Source organism: Aulostomus chinensis, chromosome 9 (assembly GCF_037954235.1).
Source record: "Aulostomus chinensis isolate RoL2024-O1b breed Wild chromosome 9, RoL_Achi_v1.0, whole genome shotgun sequence".
Classification (NCBI taxonomy): Eukaryota; Metazoa; Chordata; class Actinopteri; order Syngnathiformes; family Aulostomidae; genus Aulostomus; species Aulostomus chinensis.
This window is the reverse complement of record NC_141328.1, coordinates 27,833,962-27,854,531: the sequence shown is the minus strand read 5'-3', so window position 1 is coordinate 27,854,531 and position 20,570 is coordinate 27,833,962. Positions and strand designations below refer to the sequence as shown.

Here is a 20,570-nt window from a genome sequence, read left to right as displayed (position 1 = left end):
CTTGTTTTCCTCCTGTGTCTACACCAACCATCAGCCTCTCCCGGGGAAAATCCTTTTAATCACTTAGATTGATATAACTTAAAGAGTGTGTGATTTTCCTGGCTAGTGCCTCTCTAAACATATTAGTCTGGCTCTAGCGAAGCTTGGCTCAAAGTGAGTGGTGTAATGATCTTAATGAAATCAGGCCCGTGGTGGTGGGAGGAAGGTGGGTGATATGGGGGGGGGGGGGGGGGGGGGGGGGCTGATAATGATCCCGTCCCATATATCCCTCTGACGGTAGAGGAGAGCTGCACAGAATAGACTCTTATATAATTAAAGTCTCTGTCTGTTAAACAGCAGATGGGAAGTGAAGCCATCATGCTGCTTCATGCCAAGTTTACACGAACGCTGTCTCCTACTTTATCATCCTATGTTTGCCTGCGAATGCATTTCACATATTTCTTTTTAATTTGTAGAAAATGTCTACATGTATTTTAAGCTGGAAAGGTTCAGTTTCCACTGTTCAGATTCACATTTGCTCAGATGATCCTCAGTGGTTTTGATGGCTTCTGCAACACCTCGCTGTATTTCAGATCGAGCACCTATATGGTCTGACTGTGTTTGAGAACTACCTGTACGCCACCAACTCAGACGAAGGCAATCTCAACCCCAAAACCAGCGTGATCCGGGTGAACCGCTTCAACAGCTCTGACTTCCAAGTGGTGACGCGGGTAGACCGGGGCGCCGCGCTGCATGTGTACCACCAGAGGCGCCAACCTCAAGGTGCAGTCAGCCTGGCATTCAATTCCGCCGCCAAACTGTCCATGTACATAATTAACGTAATTTCAGTTGTATAACTGTGTTGTTTTCTCTCCCCGCCTCTGTCGTCTCTCAGTGCGCAGCCATGCGTGTGCTCTGGATCAGTTTGGGAAGGCTGGAGGTTGTTCTGACATCTGTCTGCTGAGCAACAGCCACAAGACTCGCACTTGCCGCTGTCGCTTTGGATTCAGTCTTGGCAGCGACGGCAAATCCTGCAAGAGTGAGTTTCAAGAGGAGCCTTCAGTCACGTGAATCTAGCAATGGTGTTTGCAACAATTTCGGACTGAAATGAGAACATTTACACTTAGACCTTTCGTAATCTTCTCCAGAACCAGACCACGAGTTGTTCCTGGTGTATGGGAAGGGTCGTCCTGGAATCATCAGGGGCATGGATATGAACGCTAAAGTTCCTGATGAGTACATGATTCCCATTGAGAACCTCATGAACCCCCGAGCCCTGGATTTTCATGCCGCCAGTGAATTCATCTACTTTGCTGATGCTACCAGCTACGTGATTGGTCGACAGAAGATAGACGGCACAGAGAGAGACACCATACTAAAAGAAGGTAAGAATCAAAAATAGACCCCCCCCCCCCTCTCCCTTGTCTATTATGCCATGTCTGCAAGGGGGGGGGGGGGGGGTTGGAGCTATGCATTCTGGTGCATAAATGCCTCCCCTGGCTGGTTGTGGCTTAGAGGGACTGGGGGAATAGCTTGATTCCTCTACGCACTGCTCCCCTCGCAAAACTCCTGTCATATGAAGAGAAATGGCTGGTGACTCCTCGTGTAACAGAGAGATTTCTTTTGGGGGGGGGGGGCTCAGAAATATGGCCGTATGAAATGTACAGTTGAGGAGAAGAAGAAATTATCTTGGTTTTAAAACCAAATCCTGGAAGCTACAAAGACTTGGGGAGACTTTACTCGAGTTATTCTGTATCATTTTAATTCTCTTGACATTTCTCCTGGATCAACCAGCTTCTAGATCTTTTTTTCAAACCTTCCCCTTCCTCTTCCTCTTATCTCAGGTATCCACACAGTGGAAGGACTCGCGGTGGACTGGATGGGAGGTAATCTGTACTGGACAGATGATGGTCCTAAGAAGACTATCAGCGTTGCGCGGCTGGAGAAAGCCTCACAGACCCGCAAGACTCTCATTGAGGGCAAGATGAGCCACCCACGGGCCATTGTGGTGGACCCCCAGCATGGGTGAGACATTGTTATATTAATGTGTGGATTCATCCTATGAATGTTTCATTGTAGTTGTTAATCTAGTGACAAGGGTTTTGAGTCGTGGAGTTTAGCCTGTGTCAGTGAGGTGAGCTGACTTGTTCCGGTCAAGTGTGCTTCTCTGTGTGGAGGTGTTCGACATACTTGAGTGTCCTTCGGCATTTTCCTTCAAACGGCATCAGAACTAGATTTTGGCAGCTCAGTGCCTTGTGATCAGTCTGTTCTCTCCTCTCATCCTCACAGTTGGATGTACTGGACCGACTGGGAAGAGGACCCCACTGAGAGTAACAGAGGAAAGATTAAGAAAGCCTGGATGGATGGCTCCCATCATCAAGTGTTTCTGACCAGCAAGACAGTGCTGTGGCCCAACGGCTTGAGTCTGGATATCCCCAAGGGAATACTGTACTGGGTCGACGCCTATTACGACCGTATTGAAATGGTTTACCTGAACACGACTGAACGGAAGGTTGGTGATGCTCACAAACTATACCCTCTCATTTGGGATCGTCCGTTTACGCAGGCAGTACATGGAGACGTAATCTCTGTCTCCTCCGTGAGCAGGTGGTGTATGAAGGGCAGGAGCTGAACCACGCGTTTGGCCTATGCCATTACAAACAATTCCTCTTCTGGAATGAGTACCGTGGTGGCAGCATCTACAAACTGGACCAACTCACCAAGACAGTCACCCTGCTTCGCCATGAGAGGCCACCTATCTTTGAGATCAGAGTGTATGATGCACAGCAGCAGCAAGGTACCTCCTCTTTAGTCCAGCAATGAGTGTAAAGGAACAATTAAGAGTAAACCAACATGACCTTTTTGATCTTTTTGTAAAGGCTCCAATGCGTGCCGAGTCAACAATGGCGGCTGCAGCAGTCTGTGCCTCGCGATCCCTAACGGCAGGTCCTGTGCCTGCGCTAATGATCAGATCCTGGATGTCGATAACGTCACCTGTAAAGGTACTTAGCAGCTTTACTAGCGCAAATGTTTCACCAAAGCTCAACCTGGAATGTAAAGGAAAATTTATAACTCGGCAAAGTCTGTTAAAGAATTCCAGCCTTTACTTTCCATTTGTGTTTGCGCTATACAATGACTTTGCCAAAGCTGGAGGGGGGAGAGGTTTCAAAGAGCCCACGTAAATAGTATAACAGCTTTAATAGGGACAAAAGCTGACATAGCCACCAGAAAGTTTAGCTAAGTTGTGGTGTGTAGCTGCGGTCTCAATGGCCCATCTGTTTCTGCTCCTATCCCTGATGTCATCCTCAGCCAACCCCTCCTACGTGCCCCCGCCCCAGTGCCAGCCCGGCGAGTTTGCCTGCAAGAACAACCGTTGCATCCAAGAGCGCTGGAAGTGTGACGGGGACAACGATTGTCTGGACAACAGTGATGAGGCCCCGGAGCTCTGCCGTAAGTGTGCCATGTCATTGTCATGGTTACACAGCAACACATGAATAAACAAAACCTTGTTAATGGGTCTTAGCGAAGCCAAACCGACTGAGCGCAAAATGCAGTTTCCAAGATTGTCTCTTTCCATGAAGTGTGATATGGTTGTAATTTCACCGGCCAGCTGCTCATATTTTCTTTTTGACACTTGATTTGAAGTGACATGTCTACTTGTTTACAGGAGTATTTAGCAGGTTGAACGTGATATAAAACACAGAAAACTGTAGTAAAATGTGCTGTGTAAAAGTGTTCCTGCTGTCTCCCATAAGACCAGCACACCTGCCCAGCTGACCGATTCAAGTGCCAGAACAACCGCTGCATCCCCCTGCGATGGCTGTGTGACGGGGACAACGACTGCGGGAACGACGAGGACGAGTCCAACACCACCTGCTCCGGTACAGATAAACCTTTGAAACCTGGAGAAATTTCAACCAGACCAACACTAATCATGTTGTTGCTAAGAGGTTTATTTTTTTTTGCTCCAGTTGAGTTTTTTTTTGGAGAGTTAATCTGTCTGTGGAAGTGCCCCCCCCCCCCCCCCCCAAAAATAACCAACATGTGTCGTGAACAGGAAATTGGAGCAGATATTTATCATCATGGGATTCGTCGGTCTTGTTAAGTGATAAGTATTCAAAACAAATCACCATAAAATTATCATTTAGGTTTGTGTGAGCAGGAAGGCAAATAACAGGGCTTTTATGTGGGGATTCTCATTTACAAGAAAATGAAAGTGTAAGTAAGAGGAAGTGTGTAGGATGAGATTGAGAGAGAAATGGTGCGTGAAAACAGAAAATCACCAGGCTATCAGTCAGGAAGGCACTCTCACTTCTGTTTTGATTTAGAATTATTGCAGTCATTGTGGTAGATGAGGTATGGCTGCAGGAGGGTCACCAGCCTGTCAAGTGTTGGTCTCTGAGACATTCCAAGTAGAGCTGTAACTCTAAGACTGTAAACACATTTGTCTCTGGGTTTGCGACGTCATACAGTTGGAGTTAGAAACGATAAAAAAAGGGTTTACAGATACTGTGTCTGCATGACTACTGCTTCCAACTTTGCTCTGATTTAATTGCAATAAAAGGATAAAAATAATGCAGCACTGCAAACATCATGATAGCTTTTAATACTAAATAGGAGTTTATGCTTTGTCACACCCTTCCACCAGGCAACAAGCAAACAGCCATAAAATTCTGAGTTTTTAGAGTGGAGTTTGGATGTGGGTAGATGTTGGACATCCTAAGTTCAAAAAGGCATCCGCAGTCCCGGAAGAGTCTTTTTAGAGCTTTGAGGATTGTGGTACTGCAAGTATGAATGTTGAGGCAGAGACACTGAGAGAGAAAAGAGGACTGTTTTACATCACCAACCTGTTTCCTGCCAGCTCGCACATGCCCACCAAACCAGTACCCTTGCGCCAGCGGGCGCTGCATCCCCATCTCTTGGACGTGTGACCTGGATGATGACTGTGGAGACCGCTCCGATGAACCCGACTCATGTGGTGCGTCTTTCACATTGTTGCTTTTTCGCACAATTTAGCTTTAATGCACAAATACGATGCCTTACGCTCTTGTTCCCTCTCCCAGCCTACCCGACCTGCTTCCCTCTCACCCAGTTCACATGTGCGAATGGCCGCTGTATCAACATTAACTGGCGCTGTGACAACGGTGAGCGTCCTCACTTTCTTTCAACTACAATGAAGCTGCATTCTAAAGCGATTCAGTCCCTGACCCATCACGTGTGTGCTCATGGACAGACAACGACTGTGGGGATAACAGCGATGAAGCAGGCTGCAGTCACTCCTGCTCCAGTGTCCAGTTTAAATGTAACAGTGGCCGCTGCATCCCAGAATACTGGACGTGCGATGGCGACAACGACTGTGGTGACTACAGTGACGAGACTCATGCCAACTGTACTAATCAGGGTAAGCCTCAGGACTGAAACCTGTCGGTGTTTATGAGTTGCTGTTTACAACAGAGTTTGTCACAGTGATGCTGGGATCTTCCCCCACGCTGCAGGCCTGTGCTTGCTCTCTAGCTGTTAGTCATCATTTACAGCAAATCCTCCATGTTAAATGGTTTCTGTGGTGTTGTGTAAATGATACAGATGTGAATTATGAATTTTAATTTCTAAAACTGAAAAGGGCCATGTTGTGCTGCTTAGAAACATTTGGTGGTTAACCGCTCATGATAACGACCCAGGCAGCGTCATAGAACAGTGTTGTACACTTTTGTCAGCAGTTGGTCCACCTAGAAACATAAGCTACTGTGCGCTGTGTGTGTTCTAATGTTTAATGGACTGGTTGATCCATGCAGAAACCCAGCCAACTGCTGTCAAGTCTCAGCAAGCAAAAACAGGGCCCAGCGTGACCTGTTGGTTTAATGAGCAATCTGCGTGTGTGTGTGTGTGTGTGTTTGTGAGATCTCTTTGCCTGCCGTCTTGAGGTCATTACCAGAAATATAAAAGCAATAACATCGCTTTCTCTTCCTGTAGATTCTAGTTCTCAGTTCTCAGGTCAGAGTCTTTTAGCTGTGCTGAACTCTGACCTTTGCCACGAAGCAACTTCAGCCCTCTAATCTTCCTGGGACATCATATCAGTGTGTGTGTGTGTACTTTAACTGTTTGACTTGACTCAGAGTCAGGTGGTTAACATAGTATGCCAGCTGCAGATCTACACTTCAATTAATGCCAACTTGCCTTGAGTTTTTTTGGCCAAATGCTTGTGGTTTGTGCATCTGTCAGTCTCTGGTTGCGACACCTGTTTATGCTTGACTAAACTACACACCCCGTATCCGTTTCTGGCTACGTTTCTGGCTACACTTTTTCTGTCTCTTTTCTTTCCAGCCACTCGTCCTCCGGGCGGCTGCCATGTCGATGAGTTCCAGTGTCGTATGGACGGTTTGTGCATTCCCATGCGCTGGCGCTGCGACGGTGACACCGACTGCATGGACCTGAGTGATGAGAGCAACTGCGAGGGCGTCACCCACATGTGTGACCCAGCAGTCAAGTTCAGCTGCAGAGACTCAGGTATGGAGGCTCCAGTCCTGGAATTCAAAGGTGGAGAAGTTATGGATGATGTCACTGATGGATGTAGTGTTGCCTTGTTGGTGTAAATATGATTTTATTCAGCAATAACGAAGATGAAGAAGTGAATCCCTAAATGCAGAGTCACAGCAGAAAAGATCACATGTTCCCATGAAACTGCTGATCCTGAAGTCTGGTGATGTAATGACTACTTCAGCCATGCAGTTGCTACTGTTGCTTGTGGCTCATGTCATTTTTAGCAAATTGAATCTGAAGAGGAAGGATTTATTGCGGTTGCCTGTCATTTGCGGTACGTAGAATTAGATGCTGCAAGCTTTTTCTATTTTGGACTCTCCAGCTGCCTCGACTGCATTTTATAAAAGGCTGCAGAACTTTTCAACATTCACCACGTTCATCTCAAAAGTGAAAGCTTCACACTGCTGAGATTTTTATTTTAGTTATTACACCCCCCCCCCCCAAATTTTTCACACCCCTGTGACCCGACAGCTGACACCTGTATGATTTATTAAGGGTAAGTAATGGACACAAGCTGGAGGTTGATATCATGTGATCTTGTCAGCTCGCTGCATCAGCAAGGCCTGGGTGTGCGATGGTGACAGTGACTGTGAAGACAACTCAGATGAGGACAACTGCGAGGCGCTAGTGTGTAAGCTGTCTCATCACGTGTGTGCTACCAACGACTCGATCTGTCTTCCTGCTGAGAAGCTGTGTGATGGCACGGACGACTGTCCAGATGGCTCTGATGAGAAGCTCTGCGGTACGACAGCTTTCACACGCACAAACACTTCTGCACATACAAGAGCGTAAATTCATCCACAGATGATTTTACCTGATCAGCTCCCTGCTCTCTCTGCTTATTCCAACACTTGTCATCTGTGCATCTTTTCTGCAGACTTGTGCTCACTGGATAATGGTGGTTGTAGTCACAACTGCAGCATCATTCCTGGGGAGGGCTTCATGTGCTCTTGTCCCCTGGGCATGGAGCTCGGAGCTGACAACAAGACCTGCCAGATTCAGAGCTTCTGTGCTAAACACCTCAAGTGTAGCCAGAAGTGTGAGCAGGAGAAATCCAGCGTCAAGTGTTCCTGCTATGAAGGTTGGGAGCTGGAGTCTGACATGGAGAGCTGTAAAAGCATCGGTGAGGAGTTACTCCTTCAAAGTGAAGTATTTGCTCCTGGCATCAGTGGTGTGTTAGTGCTGATATGTATTTACAGTATTTAATGTATCGCAGTGTTGAAACTGAGCCAAAAGTGAGCAAACACCACACACAAAAAAAGAAAGAAATGCATCCGTCAGTTCTTCGTTTTTTCCGGAAGGGACAGATTAGACGAGGCATCACAATGCAGCTGTGACGGGATGGGATCCAAGACCAGCAAGAGGATGTGAGAATTTGGACTTAAAAGATAAAGTTGACTGTGTTGAGCCTGGTATCCTTTCTTTGCCATCAGATCCCTTCAAGCCTTTCATCATATTCTCTAACCGCCATGAGATCAGAAGGATTGAGCTTCACAAGGGAGAGTTCAGTGTCCTGGTTCCAGGACTGAGAAACACCATCGCCCTGGACTTCCACCTCAACCAGAGCACCCTGTACTGGACTGACGTGGTGGAGGACAAGATCTATCGAGGGAAACTGTCTGACAATGGCGGTGAGTTAGCTGCAGCTTTCTGAGGTTTCAGGTTGGAAAGATACATGAGCGCAAATATCGACCAGCTCAACCTGATTCTATGTGAAGATACGAAATTCACAGCATCGTGACACACGATATTAAAAGGGAGACTTTTATCACTGCTGCCTCCATTCCTGGTACTCCTTTGAACATGCTTTTTAGTTAATGTGTCTCCATTTTGTTCTTTTTGATTTAGTATACCTGTAGAATTTGGTTTGTAAACCTTAAGTGCTGCATTTATGATTTTCTTCAGTTTCGCTAATGAGGGTAGCATTCCCTGAGGTCATGTTCTATTTAAGATAGAAAACGCTGTTTATGGTTTTGACTGTACATTTCTCAAAAATTGAATTTTCCTGAATGAGTAAACATGGTAATTTCCCAGAGCCAAATGTTTTTAAAAAGAATCTGTGGTCAGCAGTGGCGGTCTGTGACCCTGAATAAATCTTTCAGGTCATGTCTGGCCTCTCTTCCTCTGAAACCCCAGGTCTCCTTGCCAATCAAGGTTGTGTTCCCAGCACAGCACTTAGGGGGCACACGGAAGGCTTTGTCTCTTCCCATTTGTCTCAGTACTCGCTGTGCGTGACTGCAGCCAGAACACTGATCTAGCGTAGGAGGCACCACACACTGCAGCTCCAGTTCCCAGCCCTCTAACTTCACTATTAAACAGGGCGCCTGAACAGAGACATGACCAACTCATAGATCAGCCCCTGCTGCTTGGTGTTGAAACCACTTCAACATCTTCAAAGTTGTTGGCCTACACTGCAGTAGCGCGAGACAAAGAAATAAAGATATCCCTTCAGACTCGCACAGAAAGCCAGCAATAACTCCAGAATTCCTTTCAGCAAACTCCCTCTCCCTCTAATTACAGCACCACTGGAAGGCCTTGTGAAGAGTTCGTCTAATAACCCTCAGCCAGAGATGATCACACATTCTGGTTCTGCACTTAGTATGCATGAGAGCCAGTTGTTTCTGGGAAATAATGAAAAGAAAGGGTGATCTGGCGTTTGATGCTTGTTTTCTTAAAAGGGGGGGGGGGTGGAAGGGTGGGGGGGGGTAGCTCTGTTCAAATCTGCACTAACAAACAGAGCAGCAGTGCATGCCACTCGCTGATGGATTCCATAAGAGCAAAGAATTTTAAACAATTTACTGTGTGTCAGGGATCTTTGTCATGATATTTACATGATGTCCCCGCTGGAGATTCACCGTGACGCGGGCCATGCTAGGAGTCAGCTTCAGCACAAACGCTACGACTGTGGTACGAGAAGTCAACCGTCTCTGTGTGTCCCTGGTAGCCCTGACGAGTTTCGAGGTTGTGATCCAGTATGGACTTGCCACTCCAGAGGGTCTGGCTGTCGACTGGATTGCAGGAAACATCTACTGGGTGGAGAGCAACCTGGACCAGATTGAGGTGGCCAGACTGGATGGGACCATGAGGACAACCCTGCTGGCCGGGGAGGTGGAGCACCCTCGAGCCATCGCTCTGGACCCACGTGATGGGTGAGAAGCATTGACTGAGGGAGTCACATGTTGTAATGGCCCTCTTTTAAAAAGCGGATGTATTTTTTTAAATCTTGCATACAATTTCCTATTAATTTTATGGCCAGCAAAGTCTAAATGAAGAATACATTTCCTTCCACTGGTTTTTGTGACATGCCCTCACATTACATTGGTGGAAATCCCAACTCAAGCATATTATTTTCTGTTGGCAGCATCCTGTTTTGGACGGACTGGGACGCGAGTCTGCCCAGGATTGAGGCAGCATCTATGAGTGGCGAAGGCCGCCGGACCATCCACAGAGAGACGGGCAACGGGGGCTGGCCCAACGGACTCACCGTCGACTACATGGAAAGACGCATTGTCTGGATCGATGCCAGGTAGCTTCTGCCTGGAGTGTGTGAATATAGAGAGCGCTCTCACTGCACCGCATCCGCACACTAACACACAAACACATCACGTCACCCACTCACTCAGTCTTTTGTTCTCCTTTGCTTGACATCACACATTTGTTTATTATACATGCAGTTGTACTTAGAGATGACATCCACAGTACAGTCTCATGACTAACCCTCACTTGGACACAGACGTCATCTGTCACGTTAACGCCATCCCTCTGCCCCTCTCTAGGTCAGACGCCATCTACTCTGCTATGTACGACGGTTCTGGGCTGATTGAGGTTCTACGGGGTCATGAGTATTTGTCTCACCCCTTTGCTGTTACCATGTATGGTGGGGAGGTCTACTGGACCGACTGGAGGACTAACACGCTGGCCAAAGCCAACAAATGGACCGGACACAATGTTACTGTCGTCCAGCGCACAAACACGCAGCCGTTTGACCTGCAGGTCTATCACCCGTCTAGACAACCCCAGGGTAGGTTACACGCACACGCACACGCACACACACACACATGCGCGCGCACATACACGTACACACACACACGCACGCACACACACACGCACGCACACACACACACACACACACACACACACACACACACTCACGGCCATCAAGAACCTAAATTGACCCTGACCTGTCAACATGGCTGACTCACTTGGCCTTTAACTCGAAAGAGACAAACTCACAGTTCATCGTTGACTGTGCTGATTAACAGCTCCTTTATCCCAAAGACAGCTGACCTTTTCGAGCTGTGAGACGCGTTGTCTCCTCACACCTCCCGCTGCTTCGTTGATAAAAAAAAAAAAAGTCACCTTGCTTTTTTAGCATTTCCCACCGGCAGGGTACAAATAACACTCTGAAATGTCATGTGTTGATCCCACAAACGCACGTGATTGAAGCGGGATTGTCAGAAGTGTTGTGCAGTGCGCTGTCACCAATCTGTCAAGTTGATGTGCAGTAGCTCGCGGCTATGAGTTCCCAACAGTTTATGGACAGCAGAGAGATACTGGGCCCCGTAATTGTTGGCAGGAAAAGGGAGATCTCACAGAAGTGTTGATTGACAGCTTTAACCGACGGCCGTGACAGTGAGGAGGAAACAAGCTGTGTTGACAGGTCTCGTGTGGTCATGAGCCCATTGATGGAGATGGAGAAGATGATGGCGTGTTTCTCTGCATCCTCTGTTTTTATATGAGTTTCTCTCTTCTTACCAACAACCAGCACCCAACCCGTGTGCCACCAGCGATGGGAAAGGACCTTGCTCCCACCTTTGTCTCATCAACTTCAACCAGACCTTCTCCTGTGCCTGCCCTCACCTCATGAAGCTGCAGCCTGACAAACGCACCTGCAAAGGTAATAACCGATACTGATAGGGACACTTGCACACACTCTCTCACGGCCAGCGAGGAGCTCATGTTTTCATCTGTTTGGCTGTTACAGGGATTACTCCTGAAATATGAGGCTGAACTTAGTGAGGGGGTTTAGTGTGGGGCAATTAAGAACCCATAAAATATGGGGGCAGGTCTCTTCAACGTAGCGATCGTGGCTGAGGTCACCTTGGCGGAGGTGTGCACTGTCCCAGTGACCTCTATTCTTTTACCTGAACCTCCACAAATGGAGCAGGAATCCCCGGTTTTGTCATGTATTATTCATGTTCTCGCAGAGGAAGACGGAGCCTCTTTGGTTGCGGGAATCTTTTGTCGCAGCTGTCATGGCTGCCACAGGACGAATGAGCATCAGAGTCATTAGCTTCATCTCTTGTGACAGAAGTTCAAATTACATTTCCCCTGTTTGTGCCGCGGTCGTCTTCATTTTTATTTGCATTTCAATTCCACATGAAAGACCAGTTTTGTATTGAAGGGTTCGGTTATTGCAGTGTGATTTCATCAGTGGGGTTCATGATAGTTCTTCGAGATGTGACGTTAATTGGATTATCGCGGATGAATTTGTTATTAAGAGCAGAGAGTCTCTGATTTTAAACCAGCTTTCGTTTATTAGAATTCTTGTTTGAGGGCTCCAGGGTTTTAAACGATTGATGTCATCATTGTGTAAGCGATGTCACTTGGCCTTTATTTGGGGCCGAAGATGATTGGCTGCCCCACGCGTTGGGTTGATGTGGGTAATGTAGGCCCCAGGTTTTGACGAGGAAGAAGAATGTGTGGAATAAATCTGATATCTCTGGGCCTGTTGCGTTGATTGTTTTTCCAAAAGTGCTGCAGGAATGCAACTCTATATCCATGCAGTACTCTGGAGTCTCTGTGTAATGTGATTCAGCTGCCCCCACCCTCATTTTGTACCTAACACAGTGAGAAGGACCGTAAACTTTTTCCATTTGAAGCACCTGAGGATAGTGGGAGCAAACGTGTGCGTCTGGAAAAAGCTTCACTGCCTCCACAGATGTTCACATTAATGATATTTAAGCTCTCAAGTCTTATTCTTTTCTATCTCCTGTGATTCATCTCATCACAGTTAAAAAAAAAACAAAAAACTGACAGATTAGGATTTTAAAGCCTGTGCTGAATAGCTGAAGATGTTTCATCTTGCTGGGAAAAGCGACAGAAATCAGTCAGAAGAAGATGCCTGTTAACCCTCCCTCCCTTCATTTGTTGACAACGTGGATAGAATTTGTAAAAACGTGCTAATAATGAAAATCTTGTCTTTTTATTTTCTAGAGTCCCGCAAGTTCCTTCTTTATGCTCGTCAGATTGAAATCCGGGGTGTGGACATCGACAACCCCTACTACAACTACATCATCTCCTTCACTGTGCCCGACATCGACAACGTGACGGTGGTGGACTATGATGCTGTGGAGCATCGAATCTACTGGTCAGACGTCCGAACTCAGACCATCAAGAGAGCTTTCATCAATGGCACAGGAGTGGAAACTGTAGTTTCTGCTGGTAAGAGATGATGTGCTCAGGATTGTGTTTGTCCAACTTTGAGCAGATTTTCTTTTTATTTCATTTAATATGCTTTGAAAACATTGGCACGACCAGGCAATCCTGACTCTGTAACGCTGTTTAGATCTCCCCAATGCTCACGGGCTGGCAGTGGACTGGGTGTCCAGGAACCTTTTCTGGACCAGCTATGATGCCAATAAGAAGCAGATCAATGTTGCCAGACTGGATGGGTCCTTCAAGAATGCAGTCATCCAAGGATTAGACAAGCCCCACTGCCTGGTGCTGCACCCTCTACTGGGGTGGGTGTGGACTTGGATTCACAGATTACACTGTTCTCTAACTTCTTAATTCCTTATAAACCGTATGTAACTTTAAATCCATAAAATAGTGCTGCACTGTTAATTGAACTGCAATATTTGCCTTGAAAAAAATGCTATTATAATTTTACTACTACAGAAATTGTTTTTTTCTTTGTTCTAACTTTTATTTAATTTGGAAAACCATTCAAAACTGCCCTATGCTAATGCTTGTTTTTGTATTTTTATGGTAAAATGATCGGTAAATTCTGTGAATTTTTTTGTTAACCAAGCAAATAAACTCATGATACCAATTGTTTATTATCTCACAATTGCAATATTATATATAATAATTGCAAAATGACTTCGCCACCAACTCATGCAGCACTACCATAAACACAAGTGCAACGCCAAAGAATACACTTTGCGGAGGGTTTTTGAGGCCCGTCATCCCCTGGCTGCTGTCTCTATCCGACCCACTAGTGTTTCTTCATGTGCTGCTCCAGTTGTGTGTCTTTGCGTGTGTGTCTGTGTGTCTGTGTGTGTGTATGACGGGGCGTTCATCTCCAGAAACTTCTCCGCTCCTCCTCACGTCTCATATTTGTCGTACCCCTCCTCAGGAAGCTGTACTGGACTGATGGTGACAACATAAGCATGGCCAACATGGATGGCAGCAACCGTACCACACTCTTCACCAATCAGAAAGGACCAGTAGGTGAGAAGTTCAACCGTCTACCAGCATCAATTATTAGATAATACCGGATCTCTGTTTCTCCTTTGTTAGATGTATCTGTACGGTAGCGTTTTTGTTCTTCCTGCCCAGGTCTCTCTATTGACTTTGAAAAAGAGCAACTGTACTGGATCAGCTCAGGAAACGGCACCATTAGTCGCTGTCAGCTGGACGGATCTAAACTGGAGATCCTGGAGGGTGTGAAAGGCAAACTGACCAAGGCTACTGCACTCGCTATTATGGGTAAGATTACAGTTGAATCTTTTTAATCTCAGAGTTGGTGTTAAAGGGCAAAAGCACAAAGACATGAATTGATTTCCGTCACTGTAGGAGACAAGCTGTGGTGGGCGGACCAGGCGTCTGACCAGATAGGAACGTGTGACAAGAAGGACGGAGGAAGCTGGAAGGTTTTGAGAAACAACACCTCCCCTATGATGCACATGAGAATCTACGATGAGGATGTTCAGAAAGGTAGGGAACGTAAACGGAGGATGTGACTGCCTCCAGTGGTGCAAAGTTGATGTCAAACTCTGTATTGTGTTCAAGTCAAGTAAACATTTTAACTCTTTTTTTTTTTTTTTTTTTTTTCCTCAGCACGTGTCAATCTGTGCAGCAACAACAACGGCGACTGCTCCCAGCTGTGTTTACCCACCTCCCCAACAACCAGGGCCTGCATGTGCACCGCTGGATACAGCCTGAAGACAGAGCAGCAGTCTTGTGAAGGTAAGATGATGCTTCCCAGCGACAGCAGGAGAGTGGTGCCACCCTTAAAACAAAATGGTGATTGTACCGTCTCTGAGCAGGTATGGGCTCTTTCCTGCTCTACTCTGTTCACGAGGGCATCAGAGGAATTCCACTGGACCCAGCAGACAAATCTGACGCCTTGGTGCCAGTGTCTGGTACCTCTCTGGCTGTCGGCATCGACTTCCACGCCGGTGAGTGACGCTGAGACACACCAGTATTGAGATGACCTTGCATTAGCTACATTTTAAAGCTGTTATTACCGTGGTGAAGTACATATTTATAGATGACTCTGAAGGCCTCTTCCTTTTCAGAGAATGACACCATCTACTGGGTGGACATGGGCCTGAGCACCATCAGCAGGGCGAAGAGAGATCAGACGTGGAGGGAAGACGTGGTCACGAATGGGATTGGCAGGGTGGAGGGCATCACCGTTGACTGGATAGCAGGTCTGGTTTGAACTTCTGTCTCATTTCTCTGTCACGTCTCTTCACAAACATCAGTTAATGGCTCCACAACTGATTTTACCTTCCTTTCGTTTCAACAGGGAATATTTACTGGACTGACCAGGGCTTTGACGTGATCGAGGTGGCCAGGCTGAACGGCTCCTTCCGCTATGTGGTCATTTCTCAGGGTCTGGACAAGCCCAGAGCCATCGCAGTCCACCCAGTCAAAGGGTAAAGCTGCATGCTCACAGATACAAATGTGACATCTCTTATGTTTCCTGTTCGATGTGAACGCACTCCCTTCATCTCCCGCGTGTCCTTGTGTCAAGGTATCTGTTCTGGACTGAGTGGGGTCAGTACCCTCGCATTGAGCGCTCTCGGCTGGATGGCTCTCAGAGGTTGGTCATGGTCAACGCAAGCATCAGTTGGCCCAATGGAATCTCCATTGACTATGACGTACGTACCACAGCTAGCATCATAGCACGCTGCTAAAAACAACTGTTTCTATGGGTCTTTTAGTTGGCACAGATACAGAGATTTTAAACTGAATTACTGGTCTGTTATGCAACAAGAATCATCCGTATTTTACTGATTGAATTATAGTCCTGGTTCATTTCATTCTCATTGGTTTTATGAATTAAGTTTGAAATTCTACACGGTTCCATGAACTTCCCTTTATAACTGCATCTGTGAAATACACAAATCTTCATAGTATGGAAAATATACAATATTTAAACAGTTAAGCTGAAATTGCACATTACCATACATAGTATTGTATGTAAAAGTGTTAGCATTAGCTGCTGTAGCCAACAGGCTACAGGGGACGTAGACTGGACAGCCTTCAAAGTAAGTGGTTTGATTTTCATGTTGGAAGCCAACACATTTGTGGTTGATGTGTGTAGGAGGGCCTGCTGTATTGGTGCGATGCCAGGACAGACAAGATCGAGCGTATCAACCTGGAGACGGGAGAGAACCGCGAGTTGGTGCTGGCCAACAACAACATGGACATGTTTGCAGTCTCCGTTTTTGAGGAGTATATCTACTGGAGTGACAGGTCAGTTTCAGGTCTTCATCAATTTGATATCCGAGCTAACGTTGTTTTCTGTGGATGAGTCAGAGTTGAGGAAAGGCCTCATGTTCGGTCAGCCCCCAACTATCAAATGTTAATAACCAACTGGTTTTCTTTGGCCTGCAATTTCTATGAACTTTGTTTCTTGTTTTTACTGTGTCAAAGCTCTTTGGTGGGTTTGTCTTTGTAAATGCTCTCTACAAATAAACTGATGATCTCTACATACAGTTGAAAACAGCTTTTCAGTTATTTGGAACGATTCTTCATGCTTTTCATGAAGATTTCTTGTTATCCTGTCTTGTGTCTAGGACTCATGCAAATGGCTCCATTAAGAGAGGCAGTAAAGACAACGCTACGGATGCAGTCCAGCTGAGGACAGGAATCGGTGTCCAGCTGAAGGACATTAAAGTTTTCAACAGGGCCAGACAGCAAGGTGGGAACCAGGGATCTGCACAATTTATCGAAGAAAGAACAAAGAATGTTGTCGATGACTTGAAATTTTATCGTCCAAGGGTGATGTATTGCATTGTTTAATTTACTATGTTGGAGCAGTGCGACATCTTACCATCAGGGGGCGATATTCAACTAATTGTAGGAGACAGAGGTAAAAAATGAGATGCTCTGCTACCTACCAGCCGCTGTTGCTAACCTAAACGTGAAAAAGGTCACGGCAAAGTTTGGTGCAGGACCACTGCAAAGAGAAAAATAACCAAGTTCAGGTAAAACATGACAGCGACCCCAATTACGTACCACCTGAACCACGTACACACGTCCCAGGTCAACATCGATGCTCCCTGTCTCAACCTAGCATCACCTCAGCATTAGCATGGAGGAGCTGGGATGCTAAAGGGAACATTAGCCAGGGGATCTGCTGTTTTACTGAGACGGATATACCGCTCACGAGTATCCTTGAGGGCGGAGGTTTTCGAGATCTGACCATGACCTAATTCGAACCCGACCAAGTTCTGACCTTTGATGATGCAACCAGCCAAATCCAAACCGTCCTGATTCTGCTGGTTAAAAACCTAGCCTTCACTATGTAGCCAATGGAAGAATGCACATACACAAGATTTTTTTTTAACAACATGGCACCCACATGTCTGTCTCTGTCTCTGTCTCTCTCTCTCTCTCTCTCTCTCTCTCTCTCTCTCTCCCTCCCTCCAGGCACCAATGTCTGCAAAGACAACAATGGCGGCTGCGAACAGCTGTGTCTGTACCGTGGTAATAGCGAGCGGACCTGTGCCTGTGCTCATGGCATGCTGGCGGAGGACAACCGTAGCTGCCGTGATTATGACGGCTACCTCCTGTACTCGGAGCGTACCATTCTGAAGAGCATCCACCTGTCTGACGAGACGAACCTAAACGCACCAATAAAACCGTTTGAGGACCCCGACCACATGAAGAATGTCATTGCTCTCAGCTTCGACTATCACGGTGGCGGAGGGAAGGGAGCCAACCGCATCTTCTTCAGTGACATTCACTTTGGCAACATCCAGCAGATCAACGATGACGGCACAGACCGCAAGATTGTAGTGGACAGTAAGTTATCAGGCACACGGTATTCTCAGTAAAACCACTAAGAGCTACCCATCACCCCCCCCCCCAGTCTGTCAGCAGATGTCTCAGCTGTGTTGCCCTGTGGTACAGTTTCTTTTATCCTCCATTAATAATTGAGCGTTGTCACTCGTTCCCTCAACACTGTAAACAGCCATCTTCACACATGTTGACAACACCAGCACCCAGGAGGATCCGCACAACTTAAGAAGACTGACATCACTTAGGGCTGCCACTTGATAAAAGCACACTTAGACACACACACACACACACACACACACACTCATTGTGCTCACTTCTTTCAACACTGAAGTGTTTTTTAAGTCCCACTTTCTATAAATGATTCAAGAGCAGGTTGTTGAACCTCATCCAGGAACATTTCACTTCTAAAAAGCCCTGGACCAAAGCTTTTCCTCAGCAAGTGATATTCAACACGCGAATTATTTGATAGAAACAAGGAAATCTGGGTGGATGTATTTGTGTGAATTGATGTTTCATGATACCTGGGCTTTCAACGAAATGTGGAAATAATCAAAAGGGATAATCAAGCAATATTTTTTTTATTGTCATTGTTTCATTAGTTCATTTCAATTAAGGTACATTTTCACTTTGTGGAATAATGAAAAACAATTGCTGAAAATATATTTGATTATTCTATCTGTACTGTAACAGAGTTTTGTTTCAGGTGGATCGATACTGTCCAGGTTTAAATGAGGTAGCAGGGTGGAGTCAGCTTTGTCCTCTCTCTGAGCTGGTGTCCAGCTCAAAGGGCTGCACCATGTCCCTCCCTAAGACAGGACAAACAGTCAGCCAGTTTTTACAGGATGCCCAGCGCTCCCTCCCCAGCTCCAGCAGGTCTCGTCTAAACTTCTTAGACATGAACCCGTACAGCACAGGGTTCACCACAGCTACCGAGGATGCCAACAGTCGAGCCAGGATAGCAATGGTGTTGTAGCCAGGTGAACCTGTAATGGTTCCTCCAATAAAGGAGAACATGAGAGCGTAAGAGGGCAGCCAGAGGAGAGTGAAGACCAGGACCAGAAGAGCTGAGGTGTGAGTGACCTGGCTCTGGTAGCGCTCCAGCTGAGGGGCATTTCCAAGCTGCCGTGCATGTCGCAGGAAGCAGTAGATCTTTGTGTACATCAACACGATGATTCCTAGAGGTACTGCGAAACCAAATAGGAAGAGAGCGATGCTGTAGACAAGCTGGCTGAAGTCAGACAGGAAGGCGAAGCAGTACACGCCACCGGACATAGTAACTGTGCGGAAGGCAAACTGCGGCGCTCCCAGGGCCGATGCAGGGACCCAGAGTAGAGCCACCGTCAGCTTTATACGTTGGTGCATTCTGGAACGATACGCCCACGTGGGGTGCACCACTGTGAGGTAGCGCGTTACAGCTAAAGCTGCAAGAGTAAGGACCGATGCAGCCGAGCAGGCCACACCCAGGAAGCTGATGGCCTTGCACAGGAAGGTGCCAAAAGGCCAGAAGCCCAGGGTGATGGCGGAGGTGTGGAAGGGCAGGCATAGCAGCAGCAGCAGATCAGCAGCACTTAGAGCCAGCAGAAGGGTGTCAGTGCCATGGGGGGGTTGACCATCTCTCCTCCTCCTGCCAGTTAGGATGGTGATCACCAAGATTTGTCCCACCAGGCCGGACACCAGAATGACCCCGTCCAGAATGGGAACCAACGCCCTGATCACAACCTCATCCTGTCGGGTTATTCGGATGAGGCCGCTGCTGTTAGCTTGCTGCTCCAAAGTCTCCATGTGCTCGCGATGAAAGTCAACAGACTAATTAATCTAATAATGTCCCGTTAATGTTGCATCAGTTCACGCGGTGTCAGGGGGATGCATCTGCTGGCCGCACGTCACGTTTTGATTGTATTAATCACAGGCACGAGCACACTCCATGAAGACCGCTCACCCTCTCGTAATAACTGGGATTAGTTAAGCTGTTAACATCACACTGGTCAGATGATTCCTTCATCGATATTTGTCATCTGTTATAATCTCTTCTCTCTGGAAAAAATTTAATTAGAAAGAAAACATTCCAGTTAGTTTGTTTCTAGAAACACAAAAGCTCTTGTACGTGTTTCCGTCTAAAGTTTGTCAAATGTAATTTATCCATGTGAAGAAGCTATCGCTACTGAAGTTACATTTATATCTCTGTCCTTTTGCGGACTCTGTCAGAAAAGCATGATATGTTGTCCTGTTGTTTCACTCACAAAGATGAAAACATGACCTGAAAGCGCAGTCCTCGCACACACTGGCTTTGGCCGGGCTGCAACAGCATGTTCTTCATAATCCAAGCAGCAATTTGTGTCAAAACCGGAGAGATTTCCACGCAGTGGTACTCCATGGCTCTATTGATTCTTGAAACCAGGCAACAATGGACAGATTCATCCCAGGGGTTGCCAACAGCCATTCCACTTTAAAAGCAGTCGATGCTACTTGATGCTAAGTGGTCACTGCGGCAGGCGGCATCTTGTCCATTTAGAAGCTCTTCAGAGACTCGTAACCTGTTGACTCCACCAGCCAAAGACGACTGGCGTGACCTTCGGTAGTCGAGGGAAACATACAACAGATTGTGAAATGAACAGTACCTTGGTATTGCTCAAGTGCCTGTTGGATTGGATTGATGAAAAGTCTCTGTTCTGAGTAGCGATGGTCTTCACAACACATTTTTCAGGTTGTTTGCACAGTGACGAGGGGCCGAGCAGATCTAGACAAGGGGAGGGGAACTGTCATTACATAAGACTGGCGTGGCGAACGCACTT

General features: G+C 46.7%; 2 protein-coding genes across 4 annotated transcripts in view; one reads left to right on the top strand and one right to left on the bottom strand.

Moving 5' to 3' along the window:
* Positions 1 to 20,570, top strand: part of LOC147256632 (low-density lipoprotein receptor-related protein 1-like) — an 83,833-nt gene that overhangs the window by 43,087 nt on the left and 20,176 nt on the right. For both annotated transcript variants that reach the window (XM_086214806.1, XM_086214805.1), the window contains exons 9-41: positions 573 to 762; positions 875 to 1,018; positions 1,128 to 1,364; positions 1,824 to 2,004; positions 2,269 to 2,491; positions 2,587 to 2,776; positions 2,859 to 2,981; positions 3,289 to 3,429; positions 3,735 to 3,860; positions 4,841 to 4,957; positions 5,043 to 5,123; positions 5,213 to 5,380; positions 6,301 to 6,483; positions 7,061 to 7,258; positions 7,394 to 7,639; positions 7,950 to 8,147; positions 9,461 to 9,665; positions 9,878 to 10,042; positions 10,293 to 10,537; positions 11,282 to 11,413; positions 12,733 to 12,960; positions 13,085 to 13,259; positions 13,877 to 13,971; positions 14,080 to 14,229; positions 14,317 to 14,457; positions 14,581 to 14,709; positions 14,790 to 14,921; positions 15,042 to 15,176; positions 15,275 to 15,404; positions 15,503 to 15,629; positions 16,076 to 16,227; positions 16,551 to 16,675; positions 17,407 to 17,781. In XM_086214806.1, coding sequence (XP_086070932.1) covers positions 573 to 762; positions 875 to 1,018; positions 1,128 to 1,364; positions 1,824 to 2,004; positions 2,269 to 2,491; positions 2,587 to 2,776; positions 2,859 to 2,981; positions 3,289 to 3,429; positions 3,735 to 3,860; positions 4,841 to 4,957; positions 5,043 to 5,123; positions 5,213 to 5,380; positions 6,301 to 6,483; positions 7,061 to 7,258; positions 7,394 to 7,639; positions 7,950 to 8,147; positions 9,461 to 9,665; positions 9,878 to 10,042; positions 10,293 to 10,537; positions 11,282 to 11,413; positions 12,733 to 12,960; positions 13,085 to 13,259; positions 13,877 to 13,971; positions 14,080 to 14,229; positions 14,317 to 14,457; positions 14,581 to 14,709; positions 14,790 to 14,921; positions 15,042 to 15,176; positions 15,275 to 15,404; positions 15,503 to 15,629; positions 16,076 to 16,227; positions 16,551 to 16,675; positions 17,407 to 17,781 — 5,587 coding nt within the window. The remainder of the gene's footprint in view (positions 1 to 572; positions 763 to 874; positions 1,019 to 1,127; positions 1,365 to 1,823; positions 2,005 to 2,268; positions 2,492 to 2,586; positions 2,777 to 2,858; positions 2,982 to 3,288; positions 3,430 to 3,734; positions 3,861 to 4,840; positions 4,958 to 5,042; positions 5,124 to 5,212; positions 5,381 to 6,300; positions 6,484 to 7,060; positions 7,259 to 7,393; positions 7,640 to 7,949; positions 8,148 to 9,460; positions 9,666 to 9,877; positions 10,043 to 10,292; positions 10,538 to 11,281; positions 11,414 to 12,732; positions 12,961 to 13,084; positions 13,260 to 13,876; positions 13,972 to 14,079; positions 14,230 to 14,316; positions 14,458 to 14,580; positions 14,710 to 14,789; positions 14,922 to 15,041; positions 15,177 to 15,274; positions 15,405 to 15,502; positions 15,630 to 16,075; positions 16,228 to 16,550; positions 16,676 to 17,406; positions 17,782 to 20,570) is intronic.
* LOC147256633 (galanin receptor type 1) lies at positions 18,526 to 20,487 on the bottom strand. 2 transcript variants are annotated; one of them, XM_086214812.1, is made up of 3 exons: positions 20,397 to 20,487; positions 20,019 to 20,312; positions 18,526 to 19,812 (listed from the first exon to the last, which is right to left on the bottom strand). In XM_086214812.1, exon 3 carries the CDS (start codon positions 19,558 to 19,560, stop codon positions 18,526 to 18,528), a length of 1,035 nt encoding a protein of 344 aa, XP_086070938.1. In that variant the 5' UTR covers positions 19,561 to 19,812; positions 20,019 to 20,312; positions 20,397 to 20,487. The 2 variants fall into 2 exon arrangements, 1 of the variants encoding a protein (XP_086070938.1); XR_015117937.1 differs by having other exon boundaries at positions 18,906 to 18,962; positions 19,718 to 19,812; positions 20,019 to 20,484.